At 43.1% G+C, this 13,009-nt stretch overlaps 1 protein-coding gene across 2 annotated transcripts in view; it reads left to right on the top strand.

Moving 5' to 3' along the window:
• The window catches only part of NPY2R (neuropeptide Y receptor Y2), a 178,713-nt gene extending 166,264 nt beyond the window's left edge, over positions 1-12,449 (top strand). For both annotated transcript variants that reach the window (XM_075335397.1, XM_075335406.1), the window contains 2 exons: positions 7,750-7,847; positions 9,755-12,449. In XM_075335397.1, coding sequence (XP_075191512.1) covers positions 7,819-7,847; positions 9,755-10,958 — 1,233 coding nt within the window. In that variant the 5' untranslated portion in view covers positions 7,750-7,818 and the 3' untranslated portion in view covers positions 10,959-12,449. The remainder of the gene's footprint in view (positions 1-7,749; positions 7,848-9,754) is intronic.
• The last annotated feature ends 560 nt before the right edge of the window (positions 12,450-13,009 follow it).

Here is a 13,009-nt window from a genome sequence, read left to right as displayed (position 1 = left end):
CCATGGTCAACACAGCATCATCAGTAATGTTTCATCCTCATGAGACTAATCTGGCCATTTTTGATAACAACAGCTGTAGGATTGAAAAACATAGGTACCAGGTATGGGATCTATGCACTAGTTGTGACTAGACAAACTTTATATTTGGGCTAGAGTTTCCAATTTGACTTTTAATTTTTTCTGGACAGCTTATAAAAAATATCAGACAGACAATATTTTTTATGGACACATTGGAAAACCATAAGAAATAATTATGACTATTAGTGATATATGTCTACAGCTCATGATTCTGATGTGACAACATGAGCTGCATTCACTGTAAACTGTAAAATGATGATAATTATAGTCAAAATAATCTGCACAAGTTTCTTCAGCTTCAAAAAAATCACGGACGTTTTAAATTTTTCTTTACAAACAGGGAAAATAAGGGCCTTATTTTTATGGGTTATCCTGGAATTTCTGAACAGATGGCACCCCTGACCTCGAATTGAGGATTGCCTTAAATCAAATCTTCTTTATATTTTGTGATAGAAACTAATAACTTTCAAGTATATGTCCGCCTTTGAATGCCAAAAAATATTAGTAGTTTTTTTTCTTCACTAATGCAATATCTCTTTCTATTTAAAAGAATTTTCCCTCGTCTGTTGCAGTTACACGACTAAAGGCCGCTTTACACGCTGCGATATCGGTACCGATATCGCTAGCATGCATACCCAACCCTGTCGGTTGTGCGTCACGGGCAAATCGCTGCCCGTGGCGCACAACATCGCTCGGACCCGTCACACTACTTACCTGCCTAGCGACGTCGCTGTGACCGGCGAACCGCCCCCTTTCTAAGGGGGCAGTTCGTTCGGCGTCACAGCGACGTCACTAAGCGGCCGCCCAATAGATGTGGAGGGGGAGGAGATGAGCGGGACGAACATCCCGCCCACCTCCTTCCTTCTTCATTGTGGGCGGCCGCAGGTACGAGGTTGTTCCTCGTTCCTGCGGTGTCACACATAGCGATGTGTGCTGCCGCAAGAACGACGAACGACCTGTGTCCTGCAACAGCAATGATATTTGGGAACTGGACAGCGTGTCAATGATCAACGATAAGGTGAGTATTTTTGATCGTTAGCGGTCACTTGTACGTGTCACACGCAACGACGTCGGTAATGAGAATGGATGTGCATCACGAATTCCGTGACACCAACGACATCGCATTAGCGATGTTGTTGCGTGTGAAGCGGCCTTAACAAAAAGTTAGAGATATTTGGCTTACTGGTGAAATGTATGTATCGCTACAATGATATTTCATCATGAAAGTAGGTTTTAAATTAGATGCATGGAATGGTGATTTCCTTATCTTAAGCAATTTATTAAAACAAAAAAAATGGTTGTACCCTCTCCAAAAATGTAATTGTCTCAATAATCTGTCATATTGCTTTGAGTATCAATTACAGCTTGACAACAATATCTTATGGTGTTCTCAAGTCAAGTTATTATCTGCTGAAGCATGGCATCCCACCCATCTTGAAGGGCGGTCCTCAGGACATTGATGTTCTGGGGTACAAAGTTACGAGCCTCTACATTGCAATTCAGCTGATCCTATAAGTTTTCTATGAGATTCAGATCTGAAGGAAGTGCAGGTCACTCTATGTGAGGTTCTCCAGTCTCCAGCAGCCGTTCCCTATTGATGCGACCTCGATGAGCTGGAGCATTGTCATCCAATTCATAAACCTGAAATTAGGCCTGTGTTGTTCATGCAGAGGCACAATGACTGGATTATTGATGTTATTCAAATAGTAGGTACTTGTCATTATTATTATTATTATTTATTATTATAGCACCATTTATTCCATGGCGCTTTACAAGTGAAAGAGGGTCTACGTACAACAATCATTAACAGTACAAAACAGACTGGTATAAGAGGAGAGAGCACCCTGCCCACGAGGGCTCACAGTCTACAGGGAATGGGTGATGGTACAATATGTGAGGACAGAGCTGGTTGCACAGTATTGTACTGGACTGAGGGCTATTGTAGGTTGTAGGCTTGTTGGAAGAGGTGGGTCTTGAGGTTCCTCTTGAAGATTTCCACGGTAGGGAAGAGTCTGATATGCTGAGGTAGAGCATTCCAGAGTATGGGGGAGGCAAGGGAGAAATCTTGTACGCGATTGTGGGAAGAGGAGATAAGAGAGGAGTAGAGAAGGAGATCTTGTGAGGATCTGAGGTTGCATGCAGGTAGGTACCGGGAGACTAGGTCCCAGATGTAAGGAAGAGACAGGTTGTGGATGGCTTTGTATGTCATGGTTAATGTTTTGAACTGGAGTCGTTGGGCGATGGGAAGCCAGTGAAGGGATTGGCAGAGTGGCGAGGCTGGGGAATAGCGAGGGGAGAGGTGGATTAAGCGGGCCGCAGAGTTTAGGATAGATTGGAGGAGTGCAAGAGTGTTGGAAGGGAGGCCAGAGAGCAGGAGGTTGCAGTAGTCGAGGCGGGAGATGATGAGGGCATGCACTAATGTTTTTGCTGATTCTTGGTTAAGGAAAGCACGGATCCAGGAGATATTTTTGAGTTGTAGTCTGCATGAGGTGAAGAGGGCTTGAATGTGTGGCTTGAAGGATAGAGCAGAATCGAGGGTAACTCCAAGGCAATGAGCTTGTGAGACTGGGGAGAGTGAGCAACCATCAAGTTTGATGGAAAGGCTTGTTGGAGGAGATGAGTGAGGAGGAGGAAAGACAATGAACTCTGTTTTGTCCATGTTAAGCTTTAGGAATCGCGCAGAGAAGAAGGATGAAATAGCAGACAGACATTGTGAAATTTTGGTTAGTAGAGAGGTAATGTCAGGTCCAGAGAGGTAGATCTGTGTGTCATTGGCATAGAGATGATACTGAAAGCCGTGGGACTCTATGAGCTGTCCCAGGCCGAAGGCGTAGATGGAGAACAGCAGGGGTCCAAGAACTGAGCCTTGGGGGACACCGACAGATAGGGGGCGAGATGAGGAAGTGGTGTGAGAATGGGAGACGCTGAAAGTTCGGTCAGTTAGGTATGAGGAGATCCAAGATAGGGCCAAGTCTGTGATGCCCAGAGATGAGAGAATCTGTAGTAGGAGGAAATGGTCTACTGTGTCAAAGGCAGAGGACAGGTCCAGGAGGAGGAGGATAGAGTAGTGTCGCTTGGCTTTGGCGGTTAGTAGATCATTGGTGACTTTGGTTAGGGCAGTTTCAGTAGAATGATGTGGTTGGAAGCCAGATTGTAGCCGGTCAAAGAGGGAGCAGGAGGAGAGGTATGAGGACAATTCAAGATTGACATGCTGTTCCAGTAGTTTTGAGGCATAGGTGAGAAGGGATACGGGGCGATAGTTTGACACAGAGGATGGGTCAAGGGAGGGCTTTTTGAGGATGGGTGTAATGGAGGCATGTTTAAAGCATGAGGGGAATACACCTCATTGTACCATTTACAAAGTGTATGGTAGTTCTGTATTGACTAGCCACACCTGCCCACACAAACACCACCACCATGACCAAAGGCTCATCTGGTGAAAACTCTCCTTGATGTCTCCAAGGAGTGGCCATCATATTTGCTCAGCATGAATCAACTTTAATCAGTGAACAGTACTTGGATGCCTCTCACCTCCCTTAATTGTTCCTGGAATTGTGTGGCATTCATCATCTGGTTACAAAGTGCATTGTTCACAATGAAGGGGTCATCAGTGTGGGATGTGGTCAAAGAACATCTGATATTATGCCTTTCTTTGACTCTTCCAGTCTCTCTGTATCTCTGTTGCAACCTGCTAATGACACTCTGCAACACTCTATTCTCAGTGGTCACTTCCATCTGAGAACATCCTGCTTGATGCCTCGCAATGGAGTGATATTGTTAATCAATTGTGTGCTGTCTTGGTCTCATGATGCCAAAATGTGAATATCATGATGAGGAGGACTGATTTTTTGCCTTTAAGCTCTTTCTTAGAGAACAGCAAGTTGAGCAAAACATATTGAAACATTGAACAGTTGGACATGTGCATTAAAAAGTTTAGAGAGAGTCACATTAAAGGAATGGTTCACCCACCCATATTCGTTATTGGCCACAACGATATGTTGAGAAACAAGTTTCTCTCAAATACCTTGTGTTGCCAATAGTGCCTGTGAGCAGCGCTATTGCAGTCCGCTCTTCCCCATGGCCTGACCCCTGGCTCCGTGACCTCAGGGATCCGGTGATGTCCCGTCAACTTCCTGCTCACCTCACATCACCGCGGCCAGCCCCACTCTCCGTGAATCACTGAGCTGTGGGCACAGTTTCCCCGCTCGTCACAGTGCAGCACCTCCCTGCTCTGAGTTTGCTACATACAAAGTTTTTTCTGTTTTCATAAAATGTTTTTATCTTTAACCTCTTAATGACTCCCAATACATTTAAAAATGGCGGCTGTTATGGGTACTTATTCCTTATCACCGGTTTAAGATGGCAGTAAGGAATAAGTAAATAGTGTGGCCCCATACATGTACATGACAGCTGACACCCAAGGGCATTAGCCCTGAGCGGTTTTGGAACCAATCAGGGATGATTATCCCCTTTAATACCACTGTCGCCTAGTATCTAAGAGGTTAAAGGTAGGGTGTTAAGAGAATCCCCACCTTGGCAGGATTGGCCCTCTCGCGAAGGTAACCAGAGTCACCTATCATTGCCATGGTACCCTGATCTGATCACCACAGGTTACAGTGTTCTATAAGATCATGCTATAAAGAGAGTCTTACAGGCACAGTCCGTGAATCACTGACAGGTCTACTGCACTGCTGTACATGGGTGTAGCAGCACATGAGACCAGTGATCAGACTAAAATATATTCATGTCCCACAGATGGACTCAGTAAAAAAGAGATAAGTGAAATAAAATGTGTAGAACAGTAAAACAACACACAAAAAAAATTGCGCAAAAATTAAGAAAACCCATTTTGTCACTAAAAATGTTGTATTTGCGTTAAAACAAAGAAAAAAAACCCCACATATAATTGTTAGCACTGCATCCATAATGACTTGAACTATAAAACACATATTAATTATTTCGTATGGCAAACACCATAAAGAAAATAATAAAAAATAATCACCAAAAATGTTACCTTTTTATCATAGTGACACAAACAAATAATCAAAATTGTTTTTTTAATTTTGTTGGAAAAAATAGAAATTGCTAACAAACTTTTAATCCTTCCTAACTAAAAAAATATATATTTGAAAAATGTTGGTGATATAAAGTAGACATGTGGGAAATGTTATTTATTAACTATTTTGTATGTCATACCTTTAAGGACATAAAAGCTCAAACTTTGAAAATTGCTAAATTTTCAACATTTTCACCAAATTTCCATTTATTTCACAAATAAACAAAAAATATCATCCTAATTTATCACTAACAGGAAATACAAAATGTCACGAAAAATAAAACTCAGAAAAATGGGATTCATTGAAGCGTTCTGGAGCTATTAACTCATAAAGTAAGGCTATGTGCGCACGCTGCAGATTTACAGCGGATTTTACCGTGGATTTGCTGCGGATTTACTGCAGAAAATATATCTAACATTTCTGCAGTCAATCCCCAGCAAAACCTATGGGTATAAAAAAATGCTGTGCGCACACTGCATTTTTTTTTTATACCCGTGGATTTTCCGCTGCGGAATTAATGAACATGTCACTTCTTTTCCGCAGGTACCTGCGGTTTTTACCATGGATAATGGTAAAAATCCGCAGGAACCAAACTGCGGAAAAATGGCGACAAATCCGCGGCAAATCCACGGCAAAACCGCATGCAGATTTTGTTGCGGTTTTGGTGAGGTTTTTTTACAGCAGGTTCTGGATTCTTTAAGAGGGCCCGGATTTTCCTTGAGAAAAAGTCACTTTCTAGTTCGCACATGGCCTAAAGGCCACATCACACTAAGCAAGATCGCTAGCAACATCGCTGCTGAGGCATGACTTGCTAGCGATGTTGCTGTGTGTGACATCCAGCAACAACCTGGCCCCTGCTGTGAGGTCGCTGGTTGTTGCTGAATGTCCTGGACCATTTTTTAGTTGTTGTTCTCCCGCTGTGAAGCACACATCACTGTGTGTGACAGCGACAGAGCAACAACTAAATGTGCAGGCAGCAGGAGCCTGCTTCTGCGGACGCTGGTAACCACGGTAAACATCGGGCAACCAAGAAGCCCTTACCTTGGTTACCCGATATTTACCTTCGTTACCAGCGTCCGCCGCTCTCACACTGCAAGTGTCGGCTCCCTGCTCTCTGCACACATAGCCAGACTACACATCGGGTAATTAACCCGATGTGTACTGTGGCTAGGAGTGCAGGGAACAGGGAGCCGGCACTGGCAGTGTGAGAGCGGCGGACGCTGGTAACGAAGGTCTGGTAACGAAGGTATATATCGTGTAACCAAGGTAAGGCTTCTTGGTTACCCGATGTTTACCGTGGTTACCAGCATCCGCAGGAGCCGGCTCCCTGCTGCCTGCACACGTAGCAGAGTACACATCAGGTAATTAACCCAATGTGTACTCTGGCTAGGAGTGCAGGGAGCCAGCGCTACTCGGTGTGCGCTGGAAACGAAGGTAAATATCAGGTTGGTTACCCGATATTTACCTAAAGGGGGCTTTAGACGCTACGACATCACTAATGCGAAGTCGTTGGGGTCACGGAATTGGTGATGCACATCTGGCCGCATTAGCGATGCCGTTGCGTGTAACACCTGTGAGCGATTTTGCATCGACGCAAAAACGTGGAAAATCGCTCATCGGTGACATGGGGGTCCATTCTCAAATATCGTTACTGCAGCAGTAACGAAGTTGTTCCTCGTTCCTGCGGCAGCACACATCGCTCCGTGTGACACCGCAGGAACGAGGAAGCTCTCTTTACCTGCCTCCCAGCCGCTATGCTGAAAGAAGGAGGTGGGCAGGATGTTACATCCCGCTCATCTGCGCCCCTCCGCTTCTATTGGGCGGCGGTTCAGTGACGCAGCTGTGACGTTGCTGTGACGCTGAACGAACCGCCCCCTTAGAAAGGAGGCGGTTTGCTGGTCACAGCGATGTCGCCAGGCAGGTAAGTACGTGTGACGGGTCTGGGCGATGTTGTGCGGCACGGGCAGCAATTTGCCCGTGTCGCACAACAGATGGGGGCGGGTACCCACGCTAGCGATATCGGTATCGATATCTCAGCGTGTAAAGCGGCCTTTAGTTACCAAGCGCAGCATGCTTCCACGCATCGCTGCTGGCTAGGGGCTGGTCACTGGTCGCTGGTGAGATCTGCCTGTGTGGCAGCTCACCAGCAACCCGTGTAGCGATGCTCCAGCGATCCCTGCCAAGTCAGGTTGCTGGTGGGATTGCTGGAGCGTCGTTTAGTGTGACGGTACCTTAACACTGGTTAGACTTCTACAATTTGGAATGGTCATTAAGGCCCAATTTGGCACTAAAGGGTTACGTTCACCCTCCTGATGGCAGTCGTCAGTTTTTTCTTGACCAAAATGGGAAATGATTATCAATTTCTGTTAAAAGATTTAGTTGTGGAAATCTTTAAGCAGTGATAGGAGGAATTCAACAGAGGAATACAGAGTTGGTGGTCACTAAAAAAAATAAATATTAATGATAATTATTATTATTACTACTGTTAGGGCAGATCAGAATTAATTTATGTCATCTTCATTGTATGCAAAACCATGTGCGTCTTATACTTCATTGCGTTTACCACCATTTATATATTTCTATTATCAATATCCTTTTGTGGTTTTTTTTTAAGAAAACTCCATTGCCAAGATAAGAAAAGAGGCTCTAGCATGCGAAAAGCTAGGAAAATATCACAGGACACATGATGTCTGAAGCTGCTAAGGACTCGGTGTAAGTTATTCAAGATATTTCAATATAGTTCCTGATTGTCCAAAGAATTGGTGTACGTGAACCTTTCAAAAATGATGGGAAAATGAAATGTATTCAATTAAGATTTACTTTGATTTTATACTTATGTACAAACAGCATAAAGCCAATTCATTGTATTTGATCAACTTGGGAAAAAATAGCCAAGAATAGTTGGTGTAGAAAAGAATTTGATATTTTTATTGTAAGGAGCATTGAATGGCTTATAAGCCTCCTTACACCAGCATGTCAAACATGTCACTCTCCAAAAAGAGACAAAATCCCTTTTTAGCTCCTTATCCATAGCCCACACACTATGAGCTACAAGTCTGTCAGTGAAGATCTATCCTGCTGCATGTCCTTTTTTTGTTCTATCTCCTTGCCCCCACCCTCCCCTCCAGGTTCCTTGCTGTATAGGCAACTGTCAGAAAGCAGAGTTAGGAATTGCTATAGTTGGATTGCTTGCTCTTCCTAATAACATACACATTGTGATGGAGTGTGCAACAGAGTAGTAAGGATCTCCATGCTGAGGAACAATCCAACGAGATTTATTGAGGCAGGGAGCATAGAACATCCAATATCAAAATGGTTCTTAAGAGTCCACAATGAGTCCACACAAAAAAAACAGATTCGTGGGCACCACCCGGTAATCCGACACCAAGGAAAATGCAACAACAGTCCTTAGATGAGTTCCTTAAATCCAGCAGTGTGGCCGAAACAACACAATCCCACGTGAGGGCTGATCTTCAATTCCCAATAGTCCATACATGGGCACCAGGACCTGGCTTCAGCAACAGCTCCTTGCCTTTCACCCAACAAAGCATCAATTAACTAACAAAATATGTGGCTCAATCTTCCACCTCTCCTTAGATCCACCCCTTGGATGGGCAAGGGTTCACACACACTTTTTGAGGATGTGACTTTATATGGAAAGTTTCCAGAAACTACAGGCTTGTATTGGATAAGCCCCATGCAGAGAAGAACAAAGACACAGTCGCCCACTGGATGTTGACCTACACCTGATTACATTAAAGTCTAGACACATAGGCCAGGGAGGGACACGCTGTTACAATACTGCTGGAGGCCTGATTACATTACGGTGCAGGCTGGGGGGGGACACACTATTACACACATGTAATTCATCTGTTGACACTGTTACACACATGTAACATATAAACTACAGACTACTAAAACACTAAAACATAAACTGTCAGGTAGCTGTCTTTCTATACAGAGGAAGGTGAATCTCAGTAGGGTATAGTCCCGAAGTTCCAGTTTTTGCTGGTTTTATTTATATGGGTGATTTCTAGGAAACATATAACATACTGATGTCAATCTATATAACAAATGACTGTATGTAAACTAGAGACTACTAAAACACTAAAACATAAACTGTCAGGTAACTGTCTTGCTATTCTGAGGATGGTGAATCTTAGTAGCGTATAGTCCCGAAGTTTCAGTTTTTGCTGGGTTTATTTATTCACCGAAATAGAATCAAATAAAATCTTTTGGATATATTTTTAGTATTCACTTCTCTATTTGCCTCTTTTTTTCCGATAGCCTTAAGTCCTCTGTGTTCAAATTCAGCCTGTGCAAATATTTTAGAACACATAGGAAATTATGCTACTTTGTTATAAATGAGCGCTCGGATCCCGCAGAGCGAGGTTTCTTTCATTACAGTGAGATATTATAGTTCATGGGTAAGGTTAATTATGCCCCATGTTCCAGTCTTGATGGCACTTTCCTACAGTGTATTCTGAGGATTTTAATTACCTGCTTGTCAATAGTTTCATCTGGTTTTCAAACCTGACCTCTATAATTTAAACTGAATAAATGCATTTAAAACTTGACTTTTAGCAGTATACTAACTATGGCCTATGCTTTTTTTAAAGGGTTTTTCATTTATGCAGAGAAGAAAACTGCACGATGAAGATGGGAATGATTGTTTCTGGGAAAGAAGAAAATACTACTGTGGATATCAAAATGGACATGGATACATTACATTATGTGCCTGGGCTCACCACACCTTACAATGATTTGCTCCCGAAACCTGAGCTTATCGATATTACAAAGCTCCTAGGTGTCCAAGTGATTCTAATCTTGGCATACTGCTCCATTATCCTTCTGGGGGTAATAGGAAACACCCTTGTAATTTATGTTGTAATCAAGTTTAAGACTATGCGTACTGTCACAAACTATTTCATTGTCAATCTGGCAGTGGCCGACCTGATGGTGAACACTTTGTGTCTGCCATTCACATTGGTTTACACACTCTTGGATGAATGGAAGTTTGGAACAGTGTTGTGCCATTTAGTGACCTATGCTCAAGGCTTGGCAGTGCAAGTATCAACAGTTACTCTTATGGTAATCGCCCTTGACAGACATCGATGCATTGTGTACCATCTAGAGAGCAAAATCTCAACAACAATTTGCTTTATTATCATAGGCATGACTTGGGCTTGTAGTGCTGTACTTGCCAGCCCTTTGGCAATCTTCAAAGAGTATTCCCTTATTGTTTTTACTCAAGATTTTCAAATTCAAGTGTGTGCAGAGCGGTGGCCCGGAGGACATCTGAACTACAGCACAATATACAGCATTTCAATGTTGTTGATTCAATATATTTTACCCCTGGCCATAATTTCTTACGCTTATGTAAGAATATGGACCAAACTAAAGAACCATGTTAGTCCAGGTGGGGGTAATGACCACTATCACCAAAGACGGCGTAAGACAACCAAGATGTTGGTAGCTGTAGTAGTGGTGTTTGCAGTGTGCTGGCTGCCTTTCCACGCTTTTCAACTTGCAAGTGACATTGACAGCAAAGTCTTGGATTTGAATGAGTATAAATTCATTTATACAATATTTCATGTGATTGCAATGTGTTCTACATTTGCCAACCCAATCCTTTATGGGTGGATGAATAACAATTACAGAACGGCTTTTATCACCACTTTTAAATGCGAGCAGAGGATGGATTCTATACACCCTGAAGTTTCTGTGGCCTATCAAGCCAAGAAGAAACAGCTACAAGTCAAGGAGATTAATGGACCAGTCAACAACTGTGAAAGCACTTGTACACAACCTACCAACGTGTAATGGCAGAACAAGCTAATGTCACGTGAAAAACTTTATTTCAGAAAGATGATAGTAAACGTCAGCAACATCAATGCAGATGGAATGAGAGCAGATATAAAACTATTATGGTAATGTCATGCTTTCTTTCAGAGAAGAGTAATCAATATAAGAAAACATTATGTTGAAGTTACTAATCCAAATTTGCTCCCAATATGTCTGAAAAATGTTTCTAATTGCTTAATCATATTTTCAACGACTGAATGAAATGAGATAATTGGTACCTGCACTTAAAATGATTTCTAGGACTTAATAATTGGTAATTCACTTAAGCTTGGTGGTGGTCTGACACCTGGCACCCCCAGTGAACAACTGAAATCTGCTCCCACAACGGGTGGATATATAAGCAATGTATGGAACTGAATGCAGAAGCCTCATTTGTTGCTTAATGGTCTCTGCAAATATTATTTTATTTCATTTGAAAGAGAGATAATCAGTACTTGGCAATTGCCATTAAAGCGCACCAATCACCCCAGGATTTTCGTATATAACCTAAAGCCCATGCTATACTGGCACTATCAGGCTGATTCTATACATAATTCTAGTGGTCAGCTTGGATGTATAGGTTTTGAAATCCAAGCAAGTAAATTATGTAAAATGAGCAGCTTTTTGATTCGCAGAGTAAACAGGTGGCACAGAGGGCGCTGTAGTAGTTGTGGTTGTGCAACCCCTGGACCCCTACTCACAGACAGACGATCTGGCCCAAGAATGTGTGGGGTGCGTTCACTGACTTGCCTTTTCGAGGTTATCAGCATCTCTTCTTTCCTTTCAGCAACTGGCAATAAACAGGAGACAACACCGGTGACTTTGTTTCAAACAGCTGTAACTTTTCTGGCATTACAGTTCCTCATATGATCACATTCAGTTGTTTTCTGTCTGCTCTTGCTTCCTTCCCTTGTATTCTCCTATGACCGCTGGCACTAGTCTGTAGTTCCCCTGTTGAACGCTCTCGGTGGCGCTCTGTTAATGGCGGACGATTGGTCTTTATCCCCTTAGCATTTGTTCACTTCTTCCTTTGTGTCCGATGAGTCCGCGAGACAACTATGTTGCCCAGCAGGTCGCCGGCAATGGATTTGTTCGTAGGGGGACCCGGGCCACTGACGGCACCTTGCTCCCTGCCACCTGGTCAGCCCTGCTTCAACTCCCCAACATTTACAGTCTACCCGGGACTCCCTCCCAGGGTCAGAAACTACATTTATCCCTTATAGTTCCTGCTGCACCTCTAATCCATTAAACTAACCCTGCATTTCACTTTACGCTTTGAACATGAATATTCACAATAATACATTACTAAAAATGATCATATTCAGCATCTTTAGGGGGAAGAGGAAAAGTCTGCTGTCCAGTTTCTCACAGCAGTAGCTGCCGATCAGCTAATAGGTGGGTTGGGTTTTGATAGGGATCCCTGCCTTCTGCCTGTTGTTCTTCCCCCTATCTATTATTCATGCTAACTCTATTGTAGAAGTGTTTTACTAAGTGGCTAGAAGGACCTTTGCTGATGTCATACCCTTGTGACCAGAAGGGGCAGGGCCTCAGCCAACATAGCTGATACAAGGAAGCAACATTATTTTCCTGTTGGCTGAGGCCCCGCTTCTTCTGGTCACAGGGGTATGACATCAGCAAAGGTCCTTCTAACCACTAGTAAAACACTTCTACAATAGAATTAGCATAAATAATAGATAGGGGAGGAACAACAGGTAGGGGGCGAGAATCACTATAAAAATCCAACCCCCCTATTAGCTGATCGGCTGCTGCCAATCAAAAATCTGTAAATTTTACAAACTTTACACGCTTGTGTTTCAAAACCTATACATCCTAGCTGACAACTAAAGGTAAGTATAGAATCAGCATGATAGCACCAGCATAGCATTGGCTTTAAGTTATATAGGGAAATCCTGATGACTGGTGCACTTTAAGCAATGTAACGGGCTGCTGTTTTCTGTCCTTATATGCCAAATCTGGCCATTGTCAAAGCTGATTTCAACTGATTGTAGGGAGATCCAAGTGTCAGATTC

The sequence above is a fragment of the Anomaloglossus baeobatrachus genome, chromosome 1, assembly GCF_048569485.1.
Source record: "Anomaloglossus baeobatrachus isolate aAnoBae1 chromosome 1, aAnoBae1.hap1, whole genome shotgun sequence".
In the NCBI taxonomy this organism is placed as follows: domain Eukaryota; kingdom Metazoa; phylum Chordata; class Amphibia; order Anura; family Aromobatidae; genus Anomaloglossus; species Anomaloglossus baeobatrachus.
Note: the sequence above shows the minus strand (reverse complement) of the source record. Positions and strands in the feature narration are given on the sequence as shown.